The sequence below is a fragment of the Sus scrofa genome, chromosome 11 (genome assembly GCF_054392235.1).
Source record: "Sus scrofa isolate SSC_HxYL_T2T_F1_AM1 chromosome 11, Sscrofa_HxYL_maternal_Yorkshire_Landrace_v2.0, whole genome shotgun sequence".
Lineage (NCBI taxonomy): Eukaryota > Metazoa > Chordata > Mammalia > Artiodactyla > Suidae > Sus > Sus scrofa.
In genome coordinates this window covers 20,057,468-20,078,731 of record NC_139393.1, presented here as the reverse complement: position 1 = coordinate 20,078,731, position 21,264 = coordinate 20,057,468, and the positions used below count along the sequence as shown (strand labels likewise).

The 21,264-nt window shown below is 40.9% G+C and overlaps 1 protein-coding gene across 1 annotated transcript; it reads right to left on the bottom strand.

The window, feature by feature from the left end:
- Positions 1-2,438: 2,438 nt before the first annotated feature.
- Positions 2,439-17,586, bottom strand: MED4 (mediator complex subunit 4). The gene is made up of 7 exons (XM_013978727.3): positions 17,442-17,586; positions 11,776-11,842; positions 9,706-9,876; positions 7,460-7,517; positions 6,406-6,492; positions 4,929-5,060; positions 2,439-3,102 (listed from the first exon to the last, which is right to left on the bottom strand). The coding sequence occupies exons 1-7, from the start codon at positions 17,567-17,569 to the stop codon at positions 2,930-2,932; spliced, it is 816 nt and encodes a 271-aa protein (XP_013834181.2). The 5' UTR covers positions 17,570-17,586; the 3' UTR covers positions 2,439-2,929.
- Positions 17,587-21,264: the final 3,678 nt, after the last annotated feature.

The following is a 21,264-nucleotide window of genomic DNA, read 5'->3' as shown; positions in this document are numbered from 1 at the left end:
ATCATTAAACAGTGACCTTCTTTATAGCTTTTTGTTTTGTTTTGTTTTGTTTTGTCTTTTTGCCATTTCTGGGCCGCTCTTGTGGCATATGGAGGTTCCCAGGCTAGGGATCCAATTGGAGCTGGAGCTGGAGCTGCCAGCCTACGCCAGAGCCACAGCAACACGGGATCCCAGCCACGTTTGCGACGTACACCACAGCTCACAGCAACGCCGGATCCTTAACCCACTGAGCAAGGGCAGGGATCAAACCTGCAACCTCATGGTTCCCAGTTGGATTCGTTAACCACTGCGCCACTTCTATAACCACTGCGTAACTTCTATAGCTTTTGTTTTAAAATCTGTTTTGTCAGAAGAGTATTGAGAATCCTGCTTTCTTGTCATTTGTATGAAAATCTTTCTCCATCTTGTCACTTTAAGTTTGTATGTGTCCTTTGCCCTAAAGTGGGTCTCTGTAAGCAGCATATTGTAGTCTCTTGTTTTTTAATCTAGTCAACCGCTCTGTGTCCGTTTAGTATTTAGTCCATTAACATTGAAGGTTAATTATTGATAGATATGTATTTATTGCTATTTTAAGTCTTGTTTTCCCATTGATTTTATATTTCTTTGTCCCTTGTTTTCCTTTTGTGGTTTCATGATTTTTTGTGGTGTGATGCTTTCATTTTATTTTATGCTTGTGTTCCCTTTTGTTTATGGTTTTTGTGAATCTGTGTGTTTGATTTCTGGTCACCCTGTTTCTCAAGTATGTTAATCTGTTCCTATATCAAACTGCTTTAGACTGGTGGTCATAAAAGCTCAAACACCTTTGGGAGAAAATCTACATTTTTCTTAGTCTCCTCTCCTACATTTTATGATTTTGATGTCCTCTTTTACATCTTCATGTTCATCCTTTTGTTGTTGACTGTGATTATCGCTTTCAGAGAAATTTTTTGATTTTTTAAATCTGTGTACTGGCATATTTAACTTACCTTCCAACTGTGATATTCTCTTTCCTATGGATTGTTGCTTCTTTTCTCTTTAGAGAAGACCTTTCACTATCTCCTTTAGGATAGTTTAGTAATCCTGTATTCTTTTACTTTTTGCTTGTCTGAGAAATTCTTTCTGTTCTAAACGATAATCTTGCTGGGTAGAGTATCCTAGTTGCAGATTTTTCCTTTTCAGGGCTTTGAATATGTATCTTGCCACTCCTTCTAGCCTGCAGCGTTTCTGTGGAGAAATAAGCTGATAGCCTTAGGGGCATTCCCTTGTAATCAACTGTGTTTTTCTCTTGCTGCCTTTAGAATCTTCCCTTTAACTTTTGCCACATTAATTATAATATGCCTTGATGCGGGTTTGGGACCCTCTGCACTTCCTTATCTAGATATGTTTCCTTCTTTTGGTTTGGGATGTTTTCAGCCATGATTTCTTCAAATACATTTCCATCCCCTTATTTCTTTCTTCTCCTGGGATCCTTATACATAGATTGGCACACTTTATATTATCCCATAGGTTCCTTACATTGATTTCGTTTTTTGTTTTTTTTTTTTTTTCAATTTTGCTTTCTCCTACTGCTCTGATTGGATGATTTCCATTTTTCTGTCTTCCAGATCACTTACTTGTTCTTCTGCATTGAATAATTTGCTCTTGTGCTAGTTATTGTCGTTTTCAGCTTTCATCTTGGCCAATGAGTTTTCCAGTTTTTCTTGGTTTCTCTTTATAGTTCCTAGTTCCTTTTTACAGTAATCTGTATTTCTAGAGTTCCCATTGTGGCTCAGCAGATTAAGAACCTAACTAGTGTCCATGAGGATACAGGTTCAATCCCTGGCCTCTCTTAATGGGTTAAGGACCCAGTGTTTCTGTAAGCTGTGGTGTAAGTTGCAGATAACGGCTCAGATCCACTGTTGCTGTGGCTGTGGTGTAGGCTGCAGCTCCAATTTGACCCCTAGCCTGGGAACTTCCCTATGCCAGAGCAGACAGAAAAAAAAAATAATGTGTATGTGAAATATACCTGAATATGAAAGTTAAATGTGCTTAATTTATAAGATGACTCTTCATTATATAACATACGATATATATATCTCCTGTTAACTTTCCAGAGTTTTTTTTTTTTTTTTGCTTTTTAGGGCTGCATGTGGAAGTTCCCAGCTAGGGGTCTAATCAGAGCTGTAGCCATTGGCCTATACCACAGCAATGTCAGATCTGAGCTGCAACTGCAACCTACACCACAACTCACAACACCACCAGATGCTTAACCCACTGAATGAAGCCAGGGATCAAACCAGCAACTTCATGGTTCCTAGTTAGATTCCTTTCCACTGAGCCACAACAGGAACTCCCAGAGTATTTTTTAAAACCCAAATTCTAGGAAACATTGAGACCCAAGGGTTTTGGATGAGTGGTTATAAAGATGTACAGATAACCAGGTAAGCATGTACACAACAATTTGATTTGAGATACAGTGGTAAAATTCCAAACAAGTGTATTTATTTACAAAAAATACAGTAATTACAAACAGTACAAATTGAGGCAAGTTCTCCTGTGACAAAAGCTAACAGCCTTCACTTTCAAATGAGTTTTCTGTTACTCTGAGCTATGTTGCACTTTCAGCGATCTACTGCCTTTTGTTTACGTTTTTCATAATAACAAGAGGTCTATTAGTGATGTACATGGGTCATGTCCCTCAAATCTTATTTCCAGAACTACTATGTACAACTCCAACTAAGATGGCACTGAACTGACTAATCTTTTTATTCCAACGGTAAATTTTGTTTTTCTCTATTCCCCTAGTGGTTCAGAAACGAAACCATGATTTTTGGCTTCAAAAAGTCCACAATAATTTTTAACAATGGCACACTTTCACTACAGTATCACCTGGCTTTTAAAGATTTGCTGCTGTTTAAGAAGCCGATTTCTATAATATTCAATTCTGTATGCTTTTTTTGTCACATTTTCTTTAATCAGAGTCACTGCTACTGCTTGAGGAGTCTGTTGACATGACCTCTACGTCATCTTCATTTTCTTTATTGTGCCCTGGAGGCTCCAACAAAAAGTCATTACTGTGATTTGGTGGTAACATATTCATTGCCATATCATTTGACTGCCACGGATACTGGGGGGCAAGAACATCTGAAGAAAAGAAAGCCCATGTGAGAACATTTCAACTCAATTTACTTCTTAGTTACTCTTTCCTTCATGCAAATAAAATGAATTTTTAAGGCTAAAGTCTAAATACACATTTGACCAAATTAATGAAGATCAAATATATCAAGGAAAAATGTGATGTTTTAGTAACCACAATCTGTTTATTTTTTTTTAAATCACACTTTACTATAGCCACTATTCATAGTCAACTGCCATTAATTTTCCTTTTACAAGACATTCACAATTTCCAAATATTTCATATGTCTGTATATATTTAAGCACATATAATAGGTCATATATACTACTCTCCATATATTCCCTCGTGATATAAACAGCTAATATATGTACTATACTAAAAAAGGGGCCCTGTATCTATTATTACTGCATTTGAAAAATACAGTTCTTGGAGTTCCCGTCATGGCCCAGAGAAAACGAATCTGACTAGTATCCATGAGGATACAGGTTCAATCCCTGGCCTCACTCAGTGGGTTAAGGATTCAGTGTTGCTGTGAGCTGTGGTGTAGGTCGCAGACTCAGCTCAGATCTGGTATGGCTGTGGTATAGGCCAGCAGCTACAGCTCAGATTCAACCCCTAGCCTGGGAACCTCCATATGCTGCTAAATGCTCCAAATGCAGCCCTAAAAACAGACCAAAAAAATACAGTTCTCTTTACCGTCCAGTAGTTAGTGTATTGTTACTAGTCAGTAATTCTTTAAATTCTCCTTGTTCATATTGCTAGTGTGGTTTCTGCCTCCTGCCTGGATTGTGAGTGGCTTATGTCATATGATACAGTATAGTCACAATGAAAAATGTGATTCCAAGGGAAACTAATGCCCAATGAGTTCTCAGTTTACACCTTGAATAATTAACAAAAATGGTGCTTATAAAAAGCATTTTTAGTAACACAAGGACAGCCTTACAATGAAATGTCATGCATTATCTAGAGCATTTATAACAACGTTAAAAATACAGGGGGGAGTTCCCGTCATGGCACAGTGGAAACGAATCCAACTAGGAACCATGAGGTTGCTTGTTCGTTCCCTGGCCTTGCTCAGCAGGTTAAGGATCTGGCGTTGCCATGAGCTGTGGTGTAGGTCACAGACACAGCTCAGATTTGACCCCTAGCCTGGGAAACTCCATATGCCACAGGTGTGGCCCTAAAAGAAATAACAAACAAAAAACGGGAATAAATGAAATATGTAAAATACTAAAAGTAATTGCTCAAAAAAGCAATTTTTTCATGGTTTTAAAAAAAACTTTAAAAATATTCTGCCAGGTCAAAAATAAAACAAGTCGCCAAAAAAAAAAAGAAAGATAGGGAACGTAAAATATAACAACAGTACAAACCTGTATGTGAAGCCTGAGGAAGGGTGAAGCTCAGTATGAGTCTCACAAAAATGACATTCTATTTAGTTACAAAAAAGTCCATAAAAAGCTTTGTTATTCACTTTGTTAATTTGAGGGTTATTCATAAGAGTGTTCACTTGGTATTCTTTAAACTGAACATCTTACTCTGTTTATAAAGCATGTTTCATTTTAAAAAGCTAAGTTTAGGGCTTAGTTACTGAGAAGTCTAATGCCGGAGGAAAATGACACATTAATAAATGAGAAAAAAATTCAGTTTCTTCCAACTTCATAATAACCTCCATTTAGAACAATCTTTAAGCTGTTAGAAAGTAGAGAGCAGTTGGAGAACCTAGCTACTAAAATGAGCTGGGTCCAGACCCTCAAACTTGTTCAACAGCCGTATATCTGTCGTCATCATGACGTCTACAAAAACAAGTGTGAAAGCCTTATTCTGGTTAACTTACCTGGCAGCCTGCCTGCTGCAAGTGCGTCTCCTGGTAAATGACCGTTCACTCCATTAGTGGAAGGATTATTCATTTGACCCAGTAATCCACTTCTCATCTCCAAATCAGTAGGGTATGGTCTCCGTGGGTCCCCTAAAAAATAGTGTTTTTAAGTCAATCACATACAAAAAATATGCACAAACACCTTCTCTAAAATATTAATTCTCCTTGGTTCACTATAAAAAACTCAAGCCACATTTTCCATTTTGGAATGTGAAGGCCATCATCAATTGTTATTAAGAACGTAACAGTAAAATTTTAAATGCATGCATTTTTATTTCTTCTTTATATCTTCACAATAATATACTCTCTATGTAAAAAAGTCTATCACTTTAGCAGACATTCCAAAATGATAAAGAAAATTATAATCCTGATTCTTCTCAATTAAAACCTTTCTCTGCCTCTATGCTCTTGTCACTTAAAAGACTAATTCTAATTCCTATAACTTCCTAGTGTGGTATCGGGAGCCAAAACTGTTCATTCCCAGTCATGAAAGCACACAGTACTTTTGGGCTGATGAAAACTTGGCCAGATTTGGACCAACTTTTTGGTCATATTTTCTCCCCAGCTCCAGGTTACCCTCAAAAGCTGTAGCCACCCTAGTGCTTAGGGTGTGGTGAACACCCGCATCGGGGTGACTCCCTTCCATTCCTCCCACAAGGCTGTGGCTCCCCCTTAGGTCTCTGGCGTAGAAATGTTTTATCTCCTGTCACTCTACGTGCAGTCTGTTCCTCTCTGCTGCTGCTGACTACTCCAGCTCTTTCCAGTCCCGTGTGTCTGCCATTGGGTGTCTAGTGTTTCATCTTTATCACCCACAAGTTGAGACTGTTTCCCAGGCTAGAATCCTTGTAGAAATCCTACTGAGTTGAAAGCTGGCTTTTAGCCAGCCTGGGTTTTACAGGCATATAAATCTACAGCTTTAGGGAGTTCCCATTGTGGCTAAGCAGTAACAAACCTAACTGGTATCCATGAGGACTCGGGTTTGATCCCTGGCCTTGCTCAGTAGGTCAAAGATCTGGTGTTGCTGTGAGCTTGGTGTAGGCTGGCAGCTTCCAGCTCCAATTCGACCCCTAGCCTGAGAACTTCCGTGTGCTGCAGGTTCGACCCTAAAAAGACCAAAAATTAAATAAAATAAATGAATAAACAAATCCATAGCTTTAGAATCACATATTCTTCTGTATTTTTTAAATTATCAACTTTTTTTTTTTTTTTTACAAAAGGAAGGAAACAGTTCTAGTGTCCATAGCTTTCTGAAGAACCAAACTCATAAAACCCATGGCCTATATTATCACTTATGAGACACTAAAGATTTAGAAATATGTCACATATTTCTAAGGATAAATGCATCCTCTATTTAAATATTTTTTCCTATTTTTGTGTACAATCACCTAAGAATTTTCCAACCACATATATCTGCTAAAAAGAGAATTCGTTTTACCTGGGACCCAGGTCAGTGGGGCGCACACAGCGTTACTTGCACTAATCCTATGTGCGTACTTAATGATTTCTTCAGAGGAGATAGCACCTGCGGAGTCAAGAGCAGAAAGCTACAATGTTTCTGTCTAGTAAACATACAAGTTCATGAAAGCACATCACAGTCATAAATTACCTGAAAACAGGACAATCTGTGTTCCCTTCCTTCCCTAATGATAATATGTATATTGTTAAAAATGAGAGCTCCCTACACCACTTGACTTATTTGCTTACTGACCCTAAAACCCTAAGAGGATCTATGTAGAAAGGTTTTACAATACATTCATTAGATGGAAAAAGTAAGCTACTAAATAATGTGTATAGCATGACCTGGCTTTTATTGTAGAACATATGTACCTATGTTTTTGTATTGTTCTTGTTACACATCTATTATGCATCTAAGAAAAATCTGGAAGAGCACAGACCAAACATTAACAGTAGTTAATCTAAAATAGGAAAGTTAGATGTAAATCATACCTACATATCATTAAAAGCAAATAACCGAAGTTTTCATTATAATTATAACTTTTAGTGTGCAAACTAAAAGATCCAAAATTGAAGCCTTTTAAAGAAAGAAGCAGAACAGGATAAGAAGGCATGCTGAGCTTCCAGAACCACCACAAAATGTGTGCACATCACAAAGCCATACCTAGTTCTGACTTCACGGCCATACCTAGCCCACTCCAGCTGTCCAGTGGATGCTCTCTTTCATTCTCTGTCCTATCTTTCAAGATCCAACTCAAATCCCATTTGCTTCCAGCCCATATTTTCTCCCCAAAATTTAAAAAACCCATTGTCTCTAGTGCACATTTGGGTAATAGCCATAACCTGCATTATTGCTTCTTACAACAGGAAGGGGTTCCCTAGCAATGCCCAGCACAGCACTGTGACACAGGAGGCACTTCACAGTGAGAATTTATTGAAGCTTTTTCAACAGCAGCAGATGATTACCAGTAACACTCTCAGAGTCAGTCTCTTGGATTTTTCAGAAAGTCATTCAGTGTTCCCACCATACTAACCTTTTCTTGCTTTTTCTATTGACTTGAGTTTCTCTTTTGCTTGGTAAACAGCCGTTGCCTAATTAATTAAACATTAAAAAAAGAAATATGGATTATTCAAGACTATACCAAGCCCAGTTTTTGGCTTAATTCACAAAATCATTTATCACAGAGGAACAATACGCAAAATTTGGGAAAGCCCCACAATTTGTCTTTTTTTTTTTTCTTTTTATGGCCACACCATCAGCATATGGAAGTTCTCAGGCTAGGGGTTGAACTGGAGTTGGAGCTGCGGGCCTACACCACAGCCACAGCCACACCAGATGGGAGCCGCGTCTGAGACCTATGCCGCAGCTCCCATCAGTGCGGGATCCATAACCCACTGAGCAAGGCCAGGGATCAAACCCGCATCCTCAAGGATACTAGCTGGGTTCTTAACGCCCTGAGCCACAACAGGAATTCCTTGTCATTTATGAAACACCACTTGGATAGCATTTACCTAAGTTATATAGTCAAGAGAAAAAAAAAAATAAACATTATACTCATGAGGTAGTCTCCGTTCACAAACTAGTGGTTAGAAACAAAATGTAAATTAGATTGTTTAATACCATTTTTCCTTTGTCTTCTACCATAAGCATGCAGAAAACAGACCACGTACCACCTCCAAAGCACCCTATTCTTGCGACCAGTACCAAAGACACTTTTTTCCCTAGTTTACAAGATACATTCTTGGACTGATCGTCTCATTCATTTATGTTACCTTACCTCCATACTTAATGACTAATAGTGAACTCCTTCACCCACCAACCTCTGGGCAAAGGCTAACTAAGGGTAAAATGAAGTTAACTTAGCACTGTGACACAGTGGGTAAGAGTATGGAGTCAGAGGAGTTCCCGTTGTGGCGCAGTGGGAACAAATCCGACTATAAACCATGAGGTTGCGGGTGCGATCCCTGGCCTCGCTCAGTGGATTAAGGATCCAGCATTGCCGTGAGCTGTAGTGTAGGCCGGCAGCTATAGCTCTAATTCAACCCCTAGCCTGGGAACCTCCACATACTGTGGGTGTAGCCCTAAAAAAGGGGGGGGTATGGAGTCAGAGAGATCTAGGTTTAAGTTCCATCTCTCTACTTTTACCCTCTTGGGCAAGGTAGGTATTCATTTAAAATCATAATTTCTCCTTCTGTGAAACAGAGTAATGATACTGACCTCATGTATTTGTTAAGAAGATTGAGATAATACAAATAAAAATGCAAAAGCACAGGCCCTGGTGCACAAGGGCTCTTAATAAATGTTAGTTGCTATTATCTAAAACACAAAATTCAGTCTTTTATGGTCTTTGTGTTCAGTCTTTAACTCAATAACAACACTTTTGGAGATCTAATCTAGAGAATAGCCAGCAATGTCTGGTTCATATGAGAATCAAGCTCCACTCTCATGCAATATCACCAAATAACAATTGCATTAGTTAGTATTTAGTAAAAAAAAAAAAAAAACTGAGCAAATAATAGCAAATTAACTGTCTCTTTGAAATAGTAGCCAAGAACAAGAATGGAAAAACTGGAGTCCTTGACATAAATCCAAATTCCATCCAGTTTGGGATGGAAGACTAAAATAAATAAACTGATGTTAATTTTAATCAAGTTACAAAACTGGTATGTATTTTTACTGATTTCAAGATATTTCTAAAATTGAAGTAAAGATTTACAATATTAATAAATGAAAATTTACATCAGGACAAGATACAAATAAAACTTCTCATTTCTATTAATTTAATCTTAAGAAATCTTTAAATAACTAAATAATGAAAATAATGAAAAAGTAATACGTAACAGAGACTCTCTGAAAGTAGTTGTCACTTTTAGACTTGGAAATTCAAGTTTTTCTACCACTTCAAAATACTGATAAAAGATTTATTTTTCAGAGAGTAAGTAATACCCCTTTTTACATTAAGAAACAGTCTCGGAGTTCCCGTCGTGGCGCAGTGGTTAATGAATCCGACTAGGAACCATGAGGTTGCGGGTTCGATCCCTGCCCTTGCTCAGTGGGTCAAGGTTCCGGCGTTGCCGTGAACTGTGGTGTAGGTCACAGATGCGGCTCGGATCCTGCGTTGCTGTGGCTCTGGCGTAGGCTGGCAGCTTACAGCTCCAATTCGACCCCTAGCCTGGGAACCTCCATATGCCGCAGGAGTGGCCCAAGAAATGGCAAAAAAAAAAAAAAGACAAAAAAAAAAAAAAAAAAAAAAAAAAGAAACAGTCTTTACCCACTTACCAGTATCTGTTCTGCTTCCTTTAGCTGTTTTTGTAGTTGCTGAATATCACTGTCTCTCTTTTCTACTTCTTTTTCTAAAAGTTGCATTTCATGATGAATTTTCCCCTGATTAAGTGCTAATTTCATTAGTTCTTGAAATTCCCCATCTCTGTGAATTAACAACTCCAGGACCTGTCAGATAATAGCTGATTAAAGCAGATAACAGAATACTGAAAAACTACATTCCAATAAAACAAAGAATCCACATGTGAACTGACTAGTCTGTAAAATTTTAACACCTCCTAAGTATTATTTCTAATCATTGCTACGAATAAAAATAGCCTACCTATGATTATTTTAGAAAACCAATTAACATCAAGATTATCTATTTTTTCTAATTATATGCTATTCTTTCATACAAAATAGAACAAATCTTTCAAAACTAGCAATATGCCAAAATAAGCAGGTTTATTCATTTCCCAGGGAAGATATAATTTATTTGAGATGATTTTAGTTGACACCAGGAACTGAATAGACAATTCTCCAAAGATATACAAATAGCCAAAAACACATGAAAAGGTACTCAGTATTGCTAATCATCAGGGAAATGCAAATCAAAACCACTGCACTGTAACTACTGCCTTTGGAATGGATGAGCAAGGAGATCCTGCTGTCTAGAAGAGGACTGTATCTAGTCACTCGCGATGGAACATGGTGGAAGATAATGTCAGAAAAAAAATGTACATATACGTATGTTTGACTGGGTCACTTTGCTGTACAGTAGAAATTGTACACTGTAAACCAACTATAATGGAAAAAATAAAAATCATAAAAAAAAAAAGACCACTGCACCAGTTAAAACCATCATCAGAAAGACAAGAGATAAGTGTTGGAGAGGATGTGAGGAAAACAGAACCCTTAGTCCTATTGTTGGTGGAAATCTAAATTAGTGCAACTACCACAGAAAACCTTCCATTAAAGGTAAAGATTACTGAAAAAATTAAAAACAGAACTACCATATGGTCCAGAAATTCTACTCCTGAGTATTTATCCAAAGAAATGAAACCACTATTTTTTTTTTATTTTATTGTTTTGGCCATACCTGCAGCATGAGAAAGTTTCTGGGCCAGGGATTGAACCCAGCACCTCTGGGCTGCTGCAGTGACAATACCAGATACCTAACCCGCTGGGCCACAAAGGAACTCAAGTCACTATTTTGAAAAAATATCTGCACCTCCATGTTCAATGCAGCATTATTTACAACAGCCAAGACAGGGAAACAATCTTAGTGTCCATCAGTGGATCAATGGACAAAGAAATGTGTAGATCTACACACACACACACACACACACACACACACACACACAGGAATATCATTATTCAGCCACATATGAGAAGGAAATCTTGGCATCTGGGATAATATGGATGGACCTTGAGGATACTATGTTAAATAAGTTAGGCAGAGAAAGACAAATACTGTATGACTTCATATGTGGAATCTAGAAGAGCCAAACAGAGAAAAAAGATCAGACTGATGGTTGCTGGAAGCCAGGGGGAAGGCAGCAAAATGGATGAAGTGGTCAAAAGGTACAAACTCCCGGCAGTAAAATTAATTAAGTTCTGGAAATGTAGTGTGAGCATGGTGACTGTAATTTAGAATACAGTATTGTAAATTTGAAAGTTGCTGAGAGTAAATCTTACTGACTTTAAAAGTTCTTTTAAAATGTGCAGAGGAACTGAATAGATATTTTCGTGAAGACATACAAATTACCAATGGGTACATGAAACGGTGCCACTTCCCCTGCAATTTGAAAAGTTCTTATCATAAGAAAAAAATTTACGTAAGGTGACTAAACTTACTATGACAATCATTCTGCAATGACATTAAATCATTATGATATACACCTTATACTAATACAATGTTAAATGTCAGTTATATCTTACATAAATGATGCAAAGAAAGTATCACTTTAAAAGTTACAATTAATAATTTAATAGGTTCTGGTTTTCCTGTTCTCAAAGTAAATATAAACAGGAAAACTGCAGCAATGTTGGAGGTTTTTGTTTTTAATTCAAAAAGAAACCACTTACCTGGTTCTCCTCTCCAGATTGTAACAACTTTTGGTTTCTTGAAATTGCCAGCATTTCTATAAGTTCTCTAGAAAACAAAACCAAAAAAGTGTGCAAGGTAAATACAACAGAGGCTCTGCTCTCTTCCCTGATCTCCACCTGAGTTGCTGGATTCACGGTACCCACAGCAAGCTGAGTACTCAGACCTACTGCCCCACAGGCCCCTCTGACTGTGGACTTGAGCTCTCACCAGTAAGCGTGCATTCTCACCAAGACTCAGGTGTGTTTGTCACCAGACCCATTTACTCGAGTTTTACTTATAACTGTAATTATATGAACTAATGTCGATTACATAAATACCAATGAAGTATGATTGTGAGTAGGAAGAACTGATTCTATAAAAATCTCAGCAGAGGTTTGCAAAGGGTAACTATAATGAACTGGGGGAAGGCGAGCCATAAAAACTCAGCAAGAGCCTTCCCTGAGACTGCAGGGTCAGTGTCCAAGTTCTCATTTCACCTTTAAAGAAACCAAAGTAGAAACTGCAGACAATGCACTGTGAGTGCTTATGCAAGAAAAACGCCTGCGTAAGGGGTCCAGAGGCCTAATCCAGCACATCTCTGGTTTTTGCAGATAACTTCTCTTGGAAGACAGTCAGGCTCCTTCATTTACACGCTGCTTAGGGCTGCTGCTTTCCCACTATAAGGGCCGAACTGAGGAGCTGTGGCAGAGAACTTCTGGCCTGCAAATTTTTAAATTAACCAAAGAGGTATCAGCTAAGAATACACATTATAAATCATATATTTCTAGAATGCTCATTTTTTAAATATGCCAATAGTAGAATGATCAGGGAAAAAATATGTAATAGCAGTAATACCTATACATTAGTTTCAAAACTGTTGATGGATGGGACTTAATTCAGAAATTATCCAGGCAGTTCCACTGTGGTTCAGCAGGTTAAAAACCTGACAGTCTCCATGAGGATGCAGGTTTGATCCCTGGCCTCGCACAGCTGGTTAAGGATCCAGTGTTGCCGTGAGGTGCAGTGTAGGTTGCAGATTCGGCTGGGATCCCCCCATTGCTATGGCTGTGGTGTAGGCCAGCAGCTGCAGCTCCAACTGGACTCCTAGCCTGGGAACTTCCATATGCCACGGGTATGGCCCTAAAGAAAAAAAAATCATCCAGGAGAGGACAGCTTCACAATCAGCTACCTGACACTACTAGTCAGCTCCAGGGTTTGTACCTTCTCTGTGGCTGCCATGCCATTTTTACCTTTATATTTCTACCTTGCACCTTCCTCTCACTGGCCTGGGGCTGTTTTACCGGATGGACCTAACCCTCTCCACTACCACCTCCCCCACTGTTATGTATGCATTAATTAGTATGAAAAAAGTTGGGTATGGGAATGAAAATTTTCTTGGGTGCCTGTTATGTGCCAGGCATTTTCTAGATGTTTGGGTTATAAAAGTAAGAAAATATTTAAGTAAAATCAGAGCAATAAGTGTTAGGAAGAAAATTAAGTAGAGTTCTATCAGAGAGTGTCACTGACTTACACTGAGTGGTCAGGGAGGATTTCTCTAAGGGAATATCTCTGAAGTAAAACATGAATTAAACAAGATAAGTCAGCCATGAAATCTATGAGAAAAGAACGCTCGGTAAAAAACACAGCTAGTTCATTGGTCCAAAGGCGGGTTTGAGGAAATGTGGCTAGAACAGAGCAGGCACCAGGGAGCAGGACATAAAGGAGAGAGAGGGGGAGTTCCCTGATGGCCCACTGGTTGAGGGCTCAGCATTGTCACTGCTGTGGTGTGGGTTTGATCCCTGGCCCAGGAACTGCTGCATGCCATAGGCAGGGGGAAAGGAGAAAAAAAAGGACAAGGGGGAACTCCCATCATGGCTCAGTGGTTAACGAATCCGACTAGGAACCATAAGCTTGCTGGTTCAATCCCTGGCCTTGCTCAGTGGGTTAAGGATCCAGCGTTGCCATGAGCTGTGGTGTAGGCTGCAGATGCGGCTCGGATCCCACATTGCTGGGCTCTGGCATAGGCAGCGGCTACAGCTCCAATTAGACCCCTAGCCTGGGAACCTCCATATGCCTCAGGAGCGGCCCTAGAAAAGGCAGAAAGACCAAAAAAATAAAAATAAAAAAATTTAAAGAAAGAAAGAAAGGACAAGGGAGGGAGGGCTGGACTGTGCAGGGCCTTGCAGGTCAGGGTAAAGGATTAGTAGTTCATTCTAGGTGCAAAGAGAAGCCACTGGATCATTTATAAAAGGGAAGGGAAATGACCTGATTTACATTTTTAAACAACTGCTGAGCTACCTAGAGATCAGGTTGTAAGAGGGCTAAGAAGAGGAATCAAGTTAGACAGTTTTTGTAGTGTCCCAGGCAGATGAGTAAGTCCTAGCCACTAGGCTTCAGTAATGGAAATGCGGAAACAGACGGATTTAGGATGTATATTGGAAGCAGAGCTGACAGGACTTGCTAATGGATTAAGTAGACATTTTATAAACAACACATTATATTAGCTCTTTTCTGTACCATTAATGAGATGGTGACCATTGAGAAGCCCTGGTCTGAATAAAAGCTGGTTTCTGTGGGGGGGAAGGAACCCTGGTCAGGGGTCAGAGGTCAGGGGTCAGAGGCCCAGTGGGAGAAGTCAAAGATTTCTTCTGCCTTTCTTGTGAATCTGGGAGACTAAATTAACAGAAAACCCCACAAAGGCTTGCCTTAGGCAGGGGAGCTCGAGGAGGGAGAGGTCTGTGGGTTCAGTGCTGTTCGCTGTGTGGACCAAGTAGAAGCCTGTCCTCCCCAAGGATGAAGGGAGGCTGAAGGAGCCTGCACGCCCTGTCCCTGGTTACAGGAGAGGAAGAGAGCCCTGTGTTGCTGTAGAGGAAGCAGCCGATTTCCTGGCTTATCAAGTAGAAGGCTTGCCCACATTTCCACACACGTGTAACTCACACAGAGGCAAGATCCTGTAGTACTGGTGATTACAATGAGGAGTACAAATTAACGAGAAATCCAAGTCTTTTTGGCATTTGTGGACAATGGGAAACAGAAGAACTTCAGAAGAACTCAGCACCCCAAGTGATGCAACAGGAAAGCTGAAGAAGTTTCTGAAACACTGAGGTTCTTGAGGAAAATTTAAATGAAGATCCAAAACTTCAGTAGGTAAATACACTTTATCAAACAGATAATGCTACACTCAAAAATCAGGAATCAAATGTGGATATGCACTCCTCCAGGTACTGAGGGCATCAGGTAAACACACCTCAGATACCCAACCCAGGAGCCAATCAATTCAGAGGCAAGATGGAAAGATTTGACTTCAGGGTTGTTCAGTGTCAAGAGACATTCTCAAAGACCGTTATCCTGGAAGGGCAGGTTCAGAAACAGTTCCTGAACTTGGTGAATATGAAATATATACTACGGTTACTCTGCAAGTAAAGCAGAGAAAAGAAATGAATTTACTGGGTTCCAGATTAGAAGGGTGAGAAGTAACCGTTCACCGAATAAACCAAGGCAAAGATTTAAAATTATCATATTTCATGGGGGAAAAACTGTAATTGTAATGTATACATGTAAGGATAACCTGACCCCCTTGCTGTACAGTGGGAAAATAAATAAATAAATAAATAAATAAAATAAAATTATCATATTTCAAATTTCAATTTCTACTCAAAACCCAGCATCCACTACTTCCCAAAAGAGGCATCACTTCTTCACAAAGTCAACATATTCATAGAAAAATTAATTGCTACCATCTACATCACATAGTTGGTCAAAACGAAGAAATTATAAGGAACATTTTTTACTTGACTAATTTTACACTCATCATCTGACAGTTGGTCCTATCTATTTATTTATTTTTTGTTTTTTTAGGGCCACACCTGCAGCATGTGGAGGTTCCCAGGCTAGGGGTCGAATCAGAGCTGTAGCCGCTGGCCTACACCACAGCCACAGCAGCTAGGATCTGAGCCATGTCTTCGACCTACACCACAGCTCACGGCAACACCAGATCCTTAACCCACTGAGGAGGCCAGGGATCGAACCCAAAACCTTATGGGTCCTAGTCAGATTCCTTTCCTCTGCGTCACGACAGGAACTCGGATACTTGAATAATTTAACTGAAAACCTCATACTCGGAGAACTCAGTCTCGCCAGGGTCTTTTTACTAAGAAATCATGCTGATATTCATCTGATAGGATTAACTAAAGAAGCTGACAAATTCTCCACAAGCCAGGAAGTGAATCAACATGAAGGAAATAGCACATGAATTAATCTGTGTGAACATTTACACAGAGGAAACATTAAGATTGCTGTCTTATGCCCATGAGTTCCTTGTTCACTGTACTGACTGCCAAAATTCCACGTGTCCTTTTTGTCACTACGAGGTATTTCAATCTAATAGCCTAAACAGTGAATTAAACACATAAGCTATTTAACTGCTGGTGTCTATGTGTTTTTACATTTTTAGCATCAGGCTACTTAGTATATTAAAACATCATTTGGTATCACATTGACCAAGGAATCTGGTAAGTAATGCTTGCCATGTATGGCAAGGCCTGAACTCACAGCAAAGATAAAAATGTGATTATTAGTAGATCAGATAATACAATTACAGACATACCTCAGGTTCAGTTTTCCACATCAATGCAATGATGTGACTACCACAATAAAGTGACTCAGTTTTTGGTTTTTCAGTGCATATAAAAGTTATGTTTACACTATACTGTAGTCTATTAAGTGTGCCATGGCATTATGTCTAAAAAACAATTATACATTAAAGAAAACAGCATTAATTTAAAAATAATGCTGACGGAAAAATGGTACCAACAGACTTGATTGACACATGGTTGTCACAAACCTTCAATTTGTAAAAAATGCAGTATGTGCAAAGTGCAATAAAGTGTATCAAGGTGTGCCTGTATATAGTAAGATTTAGAACGTTGATTACAGAAAAAGGGACACTTGAACAGGATTCTGGAGGATAAATGAATCAGGTTGGAGGTGGAGTGGAAACGCACTGAAGAAAAGGAAGCTGGGAAGCAGTTCACCGAGGCTGGAATAAAGGATATTACTGGAAGGCTGAGAAGTGCAGCGACAACAGGATGGATTAACAGGATGAATGCCCTTGCTGGACATTCTAAGCTAAAGAGTCTGAATTAACTTCCTCTAGAGAGTGCATTCCTTTCTCCAGGGAGCCTGCCCTGACGACAAGGGGGACAGACGCCTAGCGCCCCTGCTGCAGCAGCCTCCAATCCAAACAGGCTCCGCGCCACAGTTACTGTTTACACGTCTGTCTACCCCGGACAGTGGGCTCGTCTACGTCGGTATCTAGTCTCCCTCAGGACCGTCTCCCAGCGCGGGACCGGCGGGAGGAGCTCCTTACATGTCTGTCGAAGGCCGGTGGACGAAGGGACTCTCCCGGCGACCTCGAAGGTCCCTACGATTCTGACAGTCTGGGGTTCCAGAGTCACTGGCAGTATTAAAGTGTCCTCTATGGGGGTGGGGCGGGAATGCCGGCGAGTCCCCGAGGGTTGCGGGCCTACGTCCACGACCCTCGCGCACTGCCTCGGAAGCGCAGGCCGCAGTCCCGGAGTGCGGCCCTCCCCGCCGAGACCCAGGAACCAGCCTGAGTCAGTGCTCCCGACCCAGCTCCAGCCAGGCCCCCAGGCGACGGCCTCACCTGGACAAGACCTCTAGGTCTTCCAGCGCAGAAAGCAGCCGCTCGCGAGTGCTGTTGCCGCTCGCCGCTCCCAAACCGCCGCCGCCCGGCCGCTCCTTCTCCTTCTCGCCGCTCGAAGACGCCGCCATCCTCCCGACACACTAACAGCCGGCGCGTGCGCAGCTGCGCTCTAAGGAAGAGTGTCGGTCCGCGGGCGGAAGGAAGGGTCACAGAGGCGAAGTAGAGAGCCTGGGCCAGAGCGCCCCCTGCGCGCCTGGAGGTGTCTTGCAGGCGCCGGCGCCATCTGCTGGGCTAGCGAGGGCTTCTTGGGTCCAACCCGCGAGCGAGGGCCAAACCCAGAACTGGGGGCCCAACGCGGTCAGGTTTCCAGCACCTTAGCTTATTCAAGCAGCTGCTCAGTGGAGTTTGTTTGTTTGTTTTTTCCTTTTTTTGGCCGCCTCGCGGGCATACGGAGTTCCTGGGCCAAGGATCAAATCCCAGATACATTTGTGACCTACCAATCGCTGGATCCTTTAACCCACTGTGCCAGCTGGGGATCAAACCCGCGTCCCAGTGCTGCAGAGATGCCCCTGATACTGTTGGGCTGTGCCACAGTGGGAACTCCTGCTCAAGGGCATTTGTGGGAATTACATAATGGCCTGCATCTTGTGTCAGTGTCTTTGAGCAATGGGCCGGGGACTTACTGGATTTACCGCTGTTTAGTCTGCGTTCCCATAATGCTATTTCCACCCTCTGTTCGGGCTCTCAGGGAGGCTGTGAGCTCTTTAGGACAGGAAATGTAATCCTTATTTTCTTTAATTTTTTTTTTCTGTGGTCAGATGCATTCAGCATAAAATTACTGTGTTAATGGTGTGTAAGTATACAATTCACTGGAATTAGGTATATTCATATTGTTTTGCTACCAACACCAGCATCCTCTGGCCTTTCTGTAGTCACACCCCTTCGTTCATTCGGCTCCAGCCATTCTGGTTCTCAAGCACTAGGACGCTCCTGCCTTAGGGCATTGGCACTGCTGTTCTCACTGCCTTCATAGGTTGCCCCCCAGAAAGTCACAAGGCCATCTGCTCTTGGGACACAAACTGCACTTTCTTCGGGACCCCCACCCTGGCCACCTTGTTTACGACTGCCGTCTCACCCCCACCTTCCGCCACCTTTACCCAGCTCTTCATTTTTTCCTACAGCATTTGTCATCTAACATTTCACCTAAGTCAGTTGATGTGTGCTCTGCTAATTGTCTCCTCCACTAAGATATAAACTCCATGAGGGCAGAGTCTCTTGGAACTTCTCAAAGACCTAGCCCCAGTCTCAGAATACTGTCTGAAACACGGTGAGTCCCAATAACTATTATTGGATTTGTTGTTGACAGAGGTGCTGAAATCATCAGAAACTGAAAACAAATTGTAGTTATCTATAGTTTTGCCTCTAATTGGTAAAGTCTTATTTTCAATGATTTCTGTCCATAGTCTCCTGAAGATTCTTTTTTTTTTTTTTCTTTGCTTTTTAGGGCCGCACCCATGGCATATGGAGGTTCCCAGGCTAGGGGGTCCAATTGGTAACTGCCAGCCTATACCACATCAGATTCGAGCCGCATCTGCCACCTATACCACAGCTCACAGCAACGCTGGATCCTTAACCCACTGAGCAAGGCCAGGGATCGAACCTGCAACCTCATGGTTCCTAGTTGGATTCATTTCTGCTGCACCATGACAGGAAGTCCCTCCCGAAGATTCTTAAAAGCAACTTCATATATTTATAGCATCGTCAACCAAAAAATGGAATATTCAGGAGTTCCCATGGTGGCTCAGTGGTTGACGAATCCGACTAGGAACCATGAGGTTGCGGGTTCGATCCCTAGCCTCGCTCAGTGGGTTAAGGATCCAGCGTTGCTGTGAGCTGTGGTGTAGGTGGCAGACGCGGCTCAGATCCCACGTTGCTGTGGCTCTGGCGTGGGCCGGGGGCTACAGCTCTGATTCGACCCCGAGCCTGGGAACCTCCATATGCCACGGGAGCGGCCCAAGAAAAATGGCAAAAAGACCAAAAAAAAAGGAATATTCAGCAGTGCAGTAGTGGGCATTGGCCCTGGTACCTTATAACTCAAGAAACACTATTTTTCGTTTTTTTTTAATTTTATGGCCACACTGACGGCACATGGAAGTTCCAGGCCAGGCATTGAACCTGAGCGGCAACTGAGATCTACCCCACAGCTGCAGCAACGCTCGCTCCTTTAACCTACTGCACAGGGCTGGGGATTGTTTAACCTGCGCCTCCACATGACCTAAGCTTCTGTAGTCAGATTCTTAACCCATTGCACCACAAGAACTCCATGAAATAATATTTCCTCCAAGCCTCTGTTCTGAAGCTCCTTCCCCTAACCAGTTTCCAAAGTATGTTCCAAGTCAGGTTCCACCAAAGGTGGGTGAAGAATCAAACTCAAGCATTTCTTTTCTAGTAGTCAGGCACTAAAAAAAGAAAACAGATAAAAGCAAAAATAATCCAATGGAACCTAATCAAACTAACAAGCTTCTGCACAGCAAAGGAAACCATTAAAAAAAAACAAAAAGACAACCTACGGGATGGGAGAAAATAGTTTCGAACAATGCAACTGACAAGGGCTTAATCTCTAAAATATACAAACAACTTATACAACTCAACAGGAAAACAAACAAACAACCCAATTGAAAAATGGACAGAAGACCTGAACAGACATTTCTCCAAAGAAGATATACAGATGGCCAATAAGCACATGACAAAATGCTCAGCATCACTGATTATTAGTGAAACGCAAATCAAAACTACAGTGAGGTACCACCTCACACAGTCAGAATGGCCATCATTAACAAGTTCACAAATAAATACTGGAGAGGGTGTGGAGAAAAGGGAACCCTCCTAGACTGGTGGCAGGAATGTAAGTTGGTATGACCACTATGGAAAACAGCATGGAGGTACCTCAGAAAACTACTTAATATAGAACCACTATATGACCCAGTAATCCCACTCTTGGGCATGTATCCAGATAAAACTTTCCTTGAAAGAGATACATGCACCTGTATGTTCATTGCATCACTATTCACAACAGCCAAGACATGGAAGCAACCTAAATGTCCATCGACAGATGAATGGATTAAGAAGATGTGGTATATATATATATATATATATATATATATATATATATATATATACATACATACATATACACACAATGGAATACTACTGAGCCATGAAAAAGAACAAAATAATGCCATTTGCAGTTACATGGCTGGAACTAGAGACTCTCATACTAAGTGTGAAGTAAGTCAGAAAGAGAAAGACAAATACCACATGATATCACTTATATCTGGAATCTAATATATGGCACAAACAAACCGTTCCACTGAAAAGAAACTCATGGACTTGGAGAACAGACTTGTGGTTGCCAAAGTGGGGGGAAGTGGGATGGACTGGGAGTTTGGGGTTAATAGATGCAAACTATTGCATTTGGAGTGCAAGCAATGAGATCCTGCTGTACAGCATAGGGAACTATATCCAGTCACTTGTGAAGGAACATGATGGAGAATAATGTGAGAAAAAAATGTGCGTATACACGTAAGACTGGGTCACTTTGCTGTTCAGTAGAAATTGACAGAACACTGTAAATCAACTATAATGGAAAAATAAAAATCACTGAATAAAAAAAGGAAAAAAAAGGCCCACTACATTAATTAACTCCTTTAAGAATCAAAAACCCTTGAGACTACCTCAAAGCACAGGCCTAAGGGCCCCTAGTCCCCAAATAACACTCAATTCAGGATCACGCTCTGATGTGGAAAATCACCATCTATGGTTT